At 43.1% G+C, this 14478-nt stretch overlaps 1 protein-coding gene across 1 annotated transcript in view; it reads right to left on the bottom strand.

Moving 5' to 3' along the window:
• LOC120036249 (A disintegrin and metalloproteinase with thrombospondin motifs 3-like) overlaps positions 1-14478 on the bottom strand; it is a gene marked incomplete at both ends in the record, with an annotated part of 50199 nt that overhangs the window by 18387 nt on the left and 17334 nt on the right. Inside the window, one exon of the mRNA XM_038982727.1 lies at positions 3552-3684. Coding sequence (XP_038838655.1) covers positions 3552-3684 — 133 coding nt within the window. The remainder of the gene's footprint in view (positions 1-3551; positions 3685-14478) is intronic.

The following is a 14478-nucleotide window of genomic DNA, read 5'->3' as shown; positions in this document are numbered from 1 at the left end:
GCATGCTACGTGTTGCTTGTTCTATGTTACTCTGTCTGCATGCTACGTGTTGCTTGTTCTATGCTGTTCTGTCTGCATGCTACGTGTTGCTTGTTCTTTGTTGCTCTGTCTGCATGCTACGTGTTGCTTGTTCTATGTTGCTCTGTCAGCATGCTACGTGTTGCTTGTTCTATGATGCTCTGTCTGCATGCTACGTGTTGCTTGTTCTATGTTGCTCTGTCTGCATGCTACGTGTTGCTTGTTCTTTGTTGCTCTGTCTGCATGCTACGTGTTGCTTGTTCTATGTTGCTCTGTCTGCATGCTACGTGTTGCTTGTTCTATGTTGCTCTGTCTGCATGCTACGTGTTGCTTGTTCTATGTTGCTCTGTCTGCATGCTACGTGTTGCTTGTTCTATGTGTCTCTGTCTGCATGCTACGTGTTGCTTGTTCTATGTGTCTCTGTCTGCATGCCATACCTGATGCAGTGAAAAAATAAATAATTTAAAATAAAATAAAATCTTTTTGAGTGCAAACCCATTACACCTCTATGTCTGACCGATAACAGAACCCAACAGCACCAATAACACCATACAGAACCAATAACACCATACAGAACCCAACAGCACCAATAACACCATACAGAACCAATAACACCATACAGAACCAATAACACCATACAGAACCCAACACACCAATAACACCATACAGCACCAATAACACCATACAGCACCAACAACACCAATAACACCATACAGAACCCAACACACCAATAACACCATACAGAACCCAACAGCACCAATAACACCATACAGAACCCAACACACCAATAACACCATACAGAACCCAACACACCAATAACACCATACAGAACCAATAACACCATACAGAACCCAACAGCACCAATAACACCATACAGAACCCAACACACCAATAACACCATACAGAACCAACAACACCAATAACACCATACAGAACCCAACAGCACCAATAACACCATACAGAACCCAACAGCACCAATAACACCATACAGAACCAATAACACCATACAGAACCAATAACACCATACAGAACCCAACACACCATACAGAACCCAACAGCACCAATAACACCATACAGAACCAATAACACCATACAAAACCAATAACACCATACAGAACCAACAACACCATACAGAACCCAACATCACCAATAACACCATACAGAACCCAACAGCACCAATAACACCATGCAGAACCCAACAGCATACAAAACCCAACAGCACCAATAACACCATACAGAACCAATAACACCATACAGAACCAATAACACCATACAGAACCAATAACACCAATAACACCATACAGAACCCAACAGCACCAATAACACCATACAGAACCAATAACACCAAACAGAACCAATAACACCAATAACACCATACAGAACCAACAACACCATACAAAACCCAACAGCACCAATAACACCATACAGCACCAATAACACCAATAACACCATACAGCACCAATAACACCATACAGCACCAATAACACCAATAACACCATACAGAACCAATAACACCATACAAAACCCAACACACCAATAACACCATACAGCACCAATAACACCATACAGCACCAATAACACCATACAAAACCCAACACACCAATAACACCATACAAAACCCAACACACCAATAACACCATACAGAACCAATAACACCATACAGAACCAACAGCACCAATAACACCAATAACACCAATAACACCATACAGAACCAATAACACCATACAGAACCAATAACACCATACAGAACCAATAACACCAATAACACCATACAGAACCAATAACACCAATAACACCATACAGAACCAATAACACCAATAACACCATACAGCACCAATAACACCATACAGAACCAATAACACCATACAGAACCAATAACACCATACAGCACCAATAACACCATACAGAACCAACAACACCATACAAAACCCAACACACCAATAACACCATACAGAACCAACAACACCATACAGAACCCAACACACCAATAACACCATACAGCACCAATAACACCATACAGAACCCAACACACCAATAACACCATACAGAACCCAACACACCAATAACACCATACAGCACCAATAACACCATACAGAACCCAACACACAAATAACACCATACAGAACCAACAACACCATACAGAACCAATAACACCAATAACACCATACAGAACCAATAACACCATACAGCACCCAACACACCAATAACACCATACAGCACCAATAACACCATACAGAACCAATAACACCAATAACACCATACAGAACCAATAACACCATACAGCACCAATAACACCATACAGAACCAATAACACCATACAAAACCAATAACACCATACAGAAACAACAACACCATACAGAACGGCGTGGCGTGAAGCACATCGCCATTAGACTCTGGAGCAGTGGAAACACGATCTCTGGAGTGATGAAACACGCTTAACCATCTGGCAGTCCGACGGATTCATCTGGGTTTAACAGATGCCAGGACAATGCTACCTGCCCCAATGCATAGTGCCAACTGTAAAGTTTGGTGGAGGAATAATGGTCTAGGGCTGTTTTGTCATGGTTCGGGCTAGGCCCCTTAATTCCAGTGAAGGGAAATCTTAACGCTACAGCATACAATGACATTGTAGACGATTCTATGCTTCCAACTTTGTGACAACAGTTTGGGGAAGGCCCTTTCCTGTTTCAACATGACAATGCCCCCATGCACAAAGCGAGGTCCATACAAAAATGGTTTGTCGAGGTGGTATGAAAGAACTTGGCTGGCCTGCACAGAGCCCTGACCTCAACCCCATCGGACACCTTTGGGATGAATTGGAACTCCGACTGCGAGCCAGGCCTAATCGCCCCACATCAGTGCCCGACCTCACTAATGCTCTTGTGGCTGAATGGAAGCAAGTCCCCGCAGCAATGTTCCAACATCTAGTGGAAAGCCTTCCCAGAAGAGTGGAGGCTGTTATAGCAGCAATGTTCCAACATCTAGTGGAAAGCCTTCCCAGAAGAGTGGAGGCTGTTATAGCAGCTATGTTCCAACATCTAGTGGAAAGCCTTCCCAGAAGAGTGGAGGCTGTTATAGCAGCAATGTTCCAACATCTAGTGGAAAGCCTTCCCAGAAGAGTGGAGGCTGTTATAGCAGCAATGTTCCAACATCTAGTGGAAAGCCTTCCCAGAAGAGTGGAGGCTGTTATAGCAGCAATGTTCCAACATCTAGTGGAAAGCCTTCCCAGAAGAGTGGAGGCTGTTATAGCAGCAATGTTCCAACATCTAGTGGAAAGCCTTCCCAGAAGAGTGGATGCTGTTATAGCAGCAACTTCATATTAATGCCCATGATTTTGGAATGAGATGTTCGACAAGCAGGTGTCCACATACTTTTGGTCATGTGTATTTCCCTCCAACACAGAGGGTATATTTCTCTGCTCTTCAAAGGGATATCTGAGCGGAAGGGAGTCTGAAGTATCAGACAGCTCTATAGGGTCTCTCTCTCTGTCTCTCTACTATACTAGACGATGTCCGCGACCAAACCAAACTTACTGATGTGCAGATTTTGTATCCGACTCCGAAGTCGAAGCGACACTGTTCATCCATGGAGTAGTTGATTCCTGGCAGCTCCGGCAGCTGGGGCCAGTCGTGTTTGAACGGGTCGTCCAGGAGACAGTCGTACGAACTACGAGACAAAAGAAGAGTTTCGTTTCATTTTCAGAAATGTTGTTAAATTCGTTTTTATTGTTTAACACTAGAACCGCTGGGCCTCGAGGGACCCCCCCCCCCCCCAAGCTAAGGAGCAGTCATTCTGACTGCAACACTCCAAAAACATTCATGAACAAATAATAATTTGGTTGTGTTCATGAAGGTGTTAGGTAACATTAGAATACACATTTTTTTAATGTTCAATAAATTGTACTTGTTGCAACTATGAAACAGAAACCATGCGTGTTGGAACACGGTAGCAAAGATGCACAGTAAGCAGAATGTGAGGTCAAATGAAGAAAACAGTAGCCCAAACATCATAAGCACCAAGTGTGCTTGATAAATAGTGAAAAGCAGCGCAAAAGCAATAAAGGCATTATAATGAATAGAAGTTTGATATGACAGCAGTCAAAACTACAATAATTGTCAGCTCGTGCTTACATGGTCTGAGTTTTCACGCAATGACATCAATTGGACTTCATTTAGCGGTTATCCCTTGTCCTGACAGTCAACACAAATCTTTGCCACTTTGACTTGCTTGACACACTTCCCACAAACACGTTGCTTGCAGGTGACACAGGTGTCTGGGGTTCTGTTTGATGTGCATCTGGCCACCTGGCATTGTCTCCTCCCGGGAAGCTGTGCGCAACTGGCCTTGTGCAAAGGCTAGCGTGGAATCTCTGCTGCTGCCTTGGCCCTGCTGCCTTGGCCCTGCTGCCTTGACTCATGATGAAGTCTCTCCTGTAACCCCTATTCCAGACTCATGATGAAGTCTCTCCTGTAACCCCTATGCCAGACTCATGATGAAGTCTCTCCTGTAGCCCCTATTCCAGACTCATGATGAAGTCTCTCCTGTAACCCCTATGCCAGACTCATGATGAAGTCTCCCCTGTAACCCCTATTCCAGACTCATGATGAAGTCTCTCCTGTAGCCCCTATTCCAGACTCATGATGAAGTCTCTCCTGTAGCCCCTATTCCAGACTCATGATGAAGTCTCCCCTGTAACCCCTATGCCAGACTCATGATGAAGTCTCCCCTGTAACCCCTATTCCAGACTCATGATGAAGTCTCTCCTGTAGCCCCTATTCCAGACTCATGATGAAGTCTCTCCTGTAGCCCCTATTCCAGACTCATGATGAAGTCTCCCCTGTAACCCCTATTCCAGACTCATGATGAAGTCTCCCCTGTAACCCCTATTCCAGACTCATGATGAAGTCTCTCCTGTAGCCCCTATTCCAGACTCATGATGAAGTCTCCCCTGTAACCCCTATTCCAGACTCATGATGAAGTCTCCCCTGTAGCCCCTATTCCAGACTCATGATGAAGTCTCTCCTGTAGCCCCTATTCCAGACTCATGATGAAGTCTCCCCTGTAACCCCTATTCCAGACTCATGATGAAGTCTCTCCTGTAGCCCCTATGCCAGACTCATGATGAAGTCTCTCCTGTAGCCCCTATTCCAGACTCATGATGAAGTCTCTCCTGTAGCCCCTATTCCAGACTCATGATGAAGTCTCTCCTGTAACCCCTATTCCAGACTCATGATGAAGTCTCTCCTGTAACCCCTATTCCAGACTCATGATGAAGTCTCTCCTGTAGCCCCTATTCCAGACTCATGATGAAGTCTCTCCTGTAACCCCTATGCCAGACTCATGATGAAGTCTCTCCTGTAGCCCCTATTCCAGACTCATGATGAAGTCTCTCCTGTAACCCCTATTCCAGACTCATGATGAAGTCTCTCCTGTAGCCCCTATTCCAGACTCATGATGAAGTCTCTCCTGTAACCCCTATTCCAGACTCATGATGAAGTCTCTCCTGTAACCCCTATTCCAGACTCATGATGAAGTCTCTCCTGTAGCCCCTATTCCAGACTCATGATGAAGTCTCTCCTGTAACCCCTATGCCAGACTCATGATGAAGTCTCTCCTGTAGCCCCTATTCCAGACTCATGATGAAGTCTCTCCTGTAACCCCTATTCCAGACTCATGATGAAGTCTCCCCTGTAGCCCCTATGCCAGACTCATGATGAAGTCTCTCCTATAGCCCCTATTCCAGACTCATGATGAAGTCTCTCCTGTAGCCCCAATTCCAGACTCATGATGAAGTCTCCCCTGTAACCCCTATGCCAGACTCATGATGAAGTCTCTCCTGTAGCCCCTATTCCAGACTCATGATGAAGTCTCCCCTGTAGCCCCTATTCCAGACTCATGATGAAGTCTCCCCTGTAACCCCTATTCCAGACTCATGATGAAGTCTCCCCTGTAACCCCTATGCCAGACTCATGATGAAGTCTCTCCTGTAGCCCCTATTCCAGACTCATGATGAAGTCTCTCCTGTAGCCCCTATTCCAGACTCATGATGAAGTCTCTCCTGTAACCCCTATGCCAGACTCATGATGAAGTCTCTCCTGTAACCCCTATTCCAGACTCATGATGAAGTCTCTCCTGTAACCCCTATTCCAGACTCATGATGAAGTCTCTCCTGTAACCCCTATGCCAGACTCATGATGAAGTCTCTCCTGTAGCCCCTATTCCAGACTCATGATGAAGTCTCCCCTGTAACCCCTATTCCAGACTCATGATGAAGTCTCTCCTGTAACCCCTATTCCAGACTCATGATGAAGTCTCTCCTGTAACCCCTATGCCAGACTCATGATGAAGTCTCTCCTGTAGCCCCTATTCCAGACTCATGATGAAGTCTCCCCTGTAGCCCCTATTCCAGACTCATGATGAAGTCTCTCCTGTAACCCCTATTCCAGACTCATGATGAAGTCTCTCCTGTAACCCCTATGCCAGACTCATGATGAAGTCTCTCCTGTAGCCCCTATTCCAGACTCATGATGAAGTCTCTCCTGTAACCCCTATGCCAGACTCATGATGAAGTCTCTCCTGTAACCCCTATTCCAGACTCATGATGAAGTCTCCCCTGTAGCCCCTATTCCAGACTCATGATGAAGTCTCCCCTGTAACCCCTATGTCAGACTCATGATGAAGTCTCTCCTGTAACCCCTATTCCAGACTCATGATGAAGTCTCTCCTGTAGCCCCTATTCCAGACTCATGATGAAGTCTCTCCTGTAACCCCTATTCCAGACTCATGATGAAGTCTCCCCTGTAGCCCCTATGCCAGACTCATGATGAAGTCTCTCCTGTAACCCCTATTCCAGACTCATGATGAAGTCTCTCCTGTAACCCCTATTCCAGACTCATGATGAAGTCTCTCCTGTAACCCCTATGCCAGACTCATGATGAAGTCTCTCCTGTAACCCCTATTCCAGACTCATGATGAAGTCTCTCCTGTAACCCCTATTCCAGACTCATGATGAAGTCTCTCCTGTAGCCCCTATTCCAGACTCATGATGAAGTCTCTCCTGTAACCCCTATTCCAGACTCATGATGAAGTCTCTCCTGTAGCCCCTATTCCAGACTCATGATGAAGTCTCCCCTGTAGCCCCATATGCCAGACTCATGATGAAGTCTCCCCTGTAGCCCCATATGCCAGACTCATGATGAAGTCTCCCCTGGGCATAGTGTTGTTTATGCACTGCTTGAACACCACATGTAGGTTGATAGCAGCCAAGTCAAGCGTGTTGTAGAACACAAAAACAGGCCAGCGGCAGGTGCCTCCTTCACAGAGAACAGCCATCTGATCTAAAACATCCAGCGGCAGGTGCCTCCTTTCAGAGTACAGAAATTCTGAAATAGATTGGTGTGTTTTTTCACTATCTAATCAGGACATGGGGGTTGTTCAACAACATATCAAATCAAAGTGTATTTGTCACGTGCGCCGAATACAACAGACCTTACAGTGAAATGCTTACTTACAGGCTCTAACCAATAGTGCAAAAAAGGTATTAGGTGAACAATAGGTAAGTAAAGAAATAAAACAACAGTAAAAAGACAGGCTATATACAGTAGAGAGGCTATATACAGTAGAGAGGCTATATACAGTAGAGAGGCTATATACAGTAGAGAGGCTATATACAGTAGAGAGGCTATATACACTAGAGAGGCTATATGCAGTAGCGAGGCTATAAAAGTAGCGAGGTTATATACAGTAGAGAGGTTATATACAGTAGAGAGGCTATATACAGTAGAGAGGCTATATACACTAGAGAGGCTATATACAGTAGAGAGGCTATATACACTAGAGAGGCTATATACAGTAGAGAGGCTATATACAGTAGAGAGGCTATATACAGTAGAGAGGCTATATACAGTAGAGAGGCTATAAAAGTAGCGAGGCTACATACAGACACCGGTTAGTCAGGCTGATTGAGGTAGTATGTACATGTAGATATGGTTAAAGTGACTATGCATATATGATGAACAGAGAGTAGCAGTAGCGTAAAAGAGGGGTTGGCGGGTGATGGGTGGTGGGACACTATGCAGATAGTCCGGTTAGCCAATGTGCGGGAGCACTGGTTGGTCGGGCATATTGAGGTAGTATGTGAATTAAATATACATGAATGTATAGTTAAACTGACTATGACTAAAAGTTAAACAGAGAGTAGCAGCAGCGTAAAATAGGGGTTGGGGGGGAACACAATGCAAATAGTCCAGGTAGCCATTTGGTTACCTGTTCAGGAGTCTTATGGCTTGGGGGTAAAAATTGTTGAGAAGCCTTTTTGTCCTAGACTTGGTGCTCCGGTACTGCACCATCGAGAGCATCCGGTTGCATCACTGCCTGGTATGGCAATTGCTCGGCCTCCGACTGCAAGGCACTACAGAGGGTAGTGGGGCAAAGCTGCCTGCCATCCAGGACCTCTACACCAGGCGGTGTCAGAGGAAGGCCCTAAAAATTGTCAAAGACTCCAGCCACCCTAGTCATAGACTGTTCTCTCTGCTACCGCACGGCAAGCGGTACTGGAGCACCAAGTCTAGGTCCAAGAGGCTTCTCAACAGTTTTTACCCCCAAGCCATAAGACTCCTGAACAGGTAATCAAAGGGCTACCCAGACCCCTCTTTTACGCTGCTTCTACTCTCCGTTTATTATCCCAAAAGCCAACACCTCATTTGGCCGCCTTTCCTTCCAGTTCTCTGCTGCCTGTGACTGGAACGAACTGCAAAAATCGCTGAAGTTGGAGACTTTTATTTCCCTCACCAACTATCTGAGCAGCTAACCGATCGCTGCAGCTGTACATAGTCCATCGGTATATAGCCCACCCAATTTACCTAAATCATCCCCTTACTGTTTTATTTATTTACTTTTCTGCTCTTTTGCACACCAGTATCTCTACTTGCACATGATCTGATGATTTATCACTCCGGTATTAATCTGCTAAATAGTAATTATTCGCTCCTATGGCCTATTTAATGCCTACCTCCTCATGCCTTTTGCACACAATGTATATAGACTCATTTCTTCCCCCTACTGTGTTATTGACTTGTTTATTGTTTACTCCATGTGTAACTCTGTGTTGTTGTCTGTTCACACTGCTATTCTTTATCTTGGCCAGGTCGCAGTTGTAAATGAGAACTTGTTCTCAACTAGCCTACCTGGTTAAATAAAGGTGAAAAAAAAATAATCTATGCATAGTCACTTTAACTCAACCTACATGTACATATTACCTCAATTACCTCGATTAGCCGGTGCCCCCGCACATTGACTCTGTACCGGTACCCCCTGTATATAGCCTCCACATTGACTCTGTACCGGTACCCCCCTGTATATAGCCTCCACATTGACTCTGTACCGTAACACCCTGTATATAGCCTCCACATTGACTCTGTACCGGTACCTCCTGTATATAGCCTCCACATTGACTCTGTACCGGTACCTCCTGTATATAGCCTCCACATTGACTCTGTACCGGTGCCCCCTGTATATAGCCTCCACATTGACTCTGTACCGGTGCCCCCTGTATATAGCCTCCACATTGACTCTGTACCGTAACACCCTGTATATAGCCTCCACATTGACTCTGTACCGGTGCCCCCTGTATATAGCCTCCACATTGACTCTGTACCGTAACACCCTGTATATAGCCTCCACATTGACTCTGTACCGGTACTCCCTGTATATAGTCTCCACATTGACTCTGTACCGGTACCCCCTGTATATAGCCTCCACATTGACTCTGTACCGGTACCCCCTGTATATAGCCTCCGCACATTGACTCTGTACCGGTACCCCCTGTATATAGCCTCCACATTGACTCTGTACCGGTACCCCCTGTATATAGTCTCCACATTGACTCTGTACCGGTACCCCCTGTATATAGCCTCCACATTGACTCTGTACCAGTACCCCCTGTATATAGCCTCCACTGACTCTGTACCGGTACCCCCTGTATATAGCCTCCACATTGACTCTGTACCGGTACCCCCTGTATATAGCCTCCACATTGACTATGTACCGGTACCCCCTGTATATAGCCTCCACATTGACTCTGTACCGGTACCCCCTGTATATAGCCTCCACATTGACTCTGTACCGGTACTCCCTGTATATAGTCTCCACATTGACTCTGTACTGGTACCCCCTGTATATAGCCTCCACATTGACTCTGTACCGGTACCTCCTGTATATAGCCTCCACATTGACTCTGTACCGGTGCCCCCTGTATATAGCCTCCACATTGACTCTGTACCGGTGCCCCCTGTATATAGCCTCCACATTGACTCTGTACCGGTACCCCCTGTATATAGCCTCCACATTGACTCTGTACCGGTACCCCCTGTATAAAGCCTAGCTATTGTTTTTTACTGCTGATGTTTAATTATTTGTTGCTTTTATTTTCTATTTTTTACTTAACCCTTGTTTTTAGTAAAACTTCTTAAAGCATTGTTGGTTTAAGGGCTTGCAAGTAAGCATTTCACTCTAGGCAGAGTTGCAAAGAAAAAGCCATATCTCAGACTGGCCAATAAAGATAACAGAATAAGATGGGCAAAAGAACACAAACTGGACAGAGGACCTCTGCCTAGAAGCATCCTTGAGTCGCCCCTTCACTGTTGACGTTGAGACTGGTGTTTTGTGGGTCCTATTTAATGAAGCTGCCAGTTGAGGACTTGTGACGCGTCTGTTTCTCAAACTAGACACTCTAATGTACTTGTCCTCTTCCTCAGTTGTGCACCAGGGCCTCCCACTCCTCTTTCTATTCTGGTTAGAGCCAGTTTGCGCTGTTCTGTGAAGGAAGTAGTACACAGCGTTGTACTAGCATGGAATAGCTTTCATTTCTCAGAACAAGAATAGACTGACGAGTTTCAGAAGAAAGTACTTTGTTTCTGGCCATTTTGAGCCTGTAACCGAACCCACAAATGCTGATGCTCCAGACACTCAACTAGTCTAAAGAAGGCCAGTTTTATTGCTTCTTTAATCAGAACAGCAGTTTTCAGCTGTGCTAACATAATTGCAAAAGGGTTTTATAATGATCAATTAGCCTTTTAAAATTATAAACTTGGATTAGCTAACACAACATGTCATTGGAACACAGGAGTGATGGTTGCTGACAATGGGCCTCTGTAGATATTCCATTAAGAATCAGCTGTTTCCAGCTACAATAGTCATTTACAACATTAACAATGTCTACACTGTATTTCTGATCAATTTGATGTTATTTTAAAAATGGACAAAAAAATTGCTTTTCTTTCAAAAACAAGAACATTACTAAGTGACCCCAAACTTTTCAATGGTAGTGTATGTTTTATATTTGAGATCCATCAAAGTAGCCACCCTTTGCCTTGATGACAGCTATGCACACTCCTGTAGCCCCTACGCCAGACTCATGAGTTTTACAATTAAAATATGGTAGTCTGCATTGTGTCCAAACGTTTGACTGGTACTGTATATAACATTCTATTAGTTTCAAGATGTTCATCTTTCCACTGATACGGAAAGCCTTTGAGCAAGTACTTGGTTTCGACATCGGCGGCTAACCAAAACTTAATTCCACATTTGTCCAGTTTGTTGGCGGAGAACTGGGTAAAACGGTACCAAGCTTTTGTTGGGAACAGTTGCTCATCAACAGTTATGTTATCGCCTGGCTTGTAACAAGCAGTACTTCTTCACAAAAATGTCCAGGTTTTCTGAGATGGCGGTGGACTGGTCTGTCTGCACACTTATTGGTCTTGTCTGCTTGTCATCAAAACGCAGGTGTTGATAATCTCTCTGAAGCAGGTGAGTGGAATGGTCCTGAAAAAGTCCACCCATAATACTCCACAACCCTACCTATCAGACCATAATACTCCACAACCCCACCTATCAGACCATAATACTCCACAACCACACCCATCAGACCATAATACTCCACAACCCCACCCCCATCAGACCATATTACTCCACAACCCCACCTATCAGACCATATTACTCCACAACCCCACCCATCAGACCATAATACTCCACAACCCCACCCATCAGACCATAATACTCCACAACCCCACCCATCAGACCATAATACTCCACAACCCCACCCATCAGACCATATTACTCCACAACCCCACCTATCAGACCATAATACTCCACAACCCCACCTATCAGACCATATTACTCCACAACCCCACCCATCAGACCATATTACTCCACAACCCCACCTATCAGACCATAATACTCCACAACCCCACCTATCAGACCATAATACTCCACAACCACACCTATCAGACCATATTACTCCACAACCCCACCTATCAGACCATAATACTCCACAACCCCACCCATCAGACCATATTACTCCACAACCCCACCTATCAGACCATATTACTCCACAACCCCACCTATCAGACCATAATACTCCACAACCCCACCTATCAGACCATAATACTCCACAACCCCACCTATCAGACCATAATGACTAGTACTGTAATGGTAATACTGTAAAGTCTCCGTAGAGTACAGTACCATGGTAGTACTGTAAAATCTCCATAAAGTACAGTACCACAGTAGTCTGTAAACTCTCAGTAGGGTACAGTACCATGTTAATACTGTAAACGCTCAGTAGACTACAGTATTGGTGTCATTTGTAAACTCTTAGTTCAGTACCATGGTAGTCTTGCACTTTTCCTTCAAGCACAGACATTGCTGATAACTTTTTCTGTGGAAAATCTAACTTACTACAACTGTGCTATGTGGTTGTCTGACCTTAAGATGAATGCACTTAGTAGTATAGCAATACTAATACTTATAGTAGTAGTACATAAATATGATTAGTAATAGTCATAGTAAAGTAATATTATTTGTATTATTAATAGTAATATTAATAGCATAGTAATAGTAAAGTGTTGCACCAGTAAAGTAATAATACTAGTAAAATAGTAGTAATAGTAAAATTCTTAGTTTTAGTAACAGTCAAGTAATAGTAATGGTATTAATTGTATTAACAGTGAAGTAATAACATTGTTTTAGTAACAGTAAAGTAATAGTATTATTATAGTAACAGTAAAGTAATAGTAATGGTATTAGTTTTAGCAACAGTAATAGTAATGGTATTAGTTTTAGTAACAGTAATATTATTAGTTTTAGTAACAGTAATAGTACTGGTATTAGTTTTAGTAACAGTAACGGTAATGGTATTAGTTTTAGTAACAGTAATGGTATTAGTTTTAGTAACAGTACTAGTAATGGTATTAGTTTTAGTAACAGTACTAGTAATGGTATTAGTTTTAGCCACAGTAATATTATTAGTTTTAGTAAAGTAATAGTAATGGTATTAGTTTTAGTAACAGTAAAGTAATAGTAATAGTATTAGTTTTAGTAACAGTAAAGTAATAGTAATAGTATTAGTTTTACTAAAGTAATAGTAATGGTATTAGTTTTAGTAACAGTAAAGTAATAGTAATAGTTTTACTAAAGTAACAGTAATGGTATTAGTAAAGTAATAGTAATAGTATTAGTTTTAGTAACAGTATTAGTTTTAGTAAAGTACTAGTAATAGCATTCGTTTTAGTAACAGTAAAGTACTATTAATAGTATAAGTTTTAGTAACAGTAAAGTAATAGTATTCATTTTAGTAACGGTAAAGGACTAGTAATAGCATTCGTTTTAGTAACAGTAAAGTACTATTAATAGTATTCGTTTTAGTAACAGTAATGGTATTAGTCTTAGTAACAGTAAAGTAATAGTAATAGTATTAGTTTTAGTAACAGTAACGGTATTAGTTTTAGTAAAGTACTGTCATGACGTTGGGTTGGGGGTAGGTTTATGACAGTCATAAATACCTCTTTCCCCCTTTTTCTCTCTCCCTACTATAACTGATGTGACATAAGAAAACCCCTTGGTTAACATAGAGATTCTGGGAACATCGGAAGTGGGGGGAAATGAACTATATTCTGGTAATCCGACCAACTGAACATATGCGGTGGTACTTAAGGTATATTATGTCAGTTCGGTTGCCCTCTGACACATTCTCATTAATGATAGAATGACAAACTCTACTGTGGAAAGTCTAAACGTCAGAGGTATCGGATTCACATGGAATTGTTGTTTAATTCAAATGTTTGAATATGAAATTATTTGTGAAAGAGATGAAATGTAATTTTAGCTTCCAAATGAGAGATTTGGGTTTTCATAAGCTTGGCTTCTGCTCAACCAGTGGCCTACCCCTGTGAAGAGACATGGGTTACAAACTTTTCAGACACCCCTCTCCCTCCACTATAAAAGCCATTGACAAAAATATAACTTCCTGTTCCGGGTACATTTAGGATGACAATCCGATGTCAGAATGGTTCAGATAATAACTACAGAACTAAGCCAACATCAGCATGGACTTTGGTTGTAAATGGTATGAACTTTGAACTCGTATTCACTACAGAAGTGATACCTCCTAGCCGTTGAGTTAGC

This window comes from Salvelinus namaycush, unplaced genomic scaffold, assembly GCF_016432855.1.
Source record: "Salvelinus namaycush isolate Seneca unplaced genomic scaffold, SaNama_1.0 Scaffold1267, whole genome shotgun sequence".
Lineage (NCBI taxonomy): Eukaryota > Metazoa > Chordata > Actinopteri > Salmoniformes > Salmonidae > Salvelinus > Salvelinus namaycush.
Note: the sequence above shows the minus strand (reverse complement) of the source record. Positions and strands in the feature narration are given on the sequence as shown.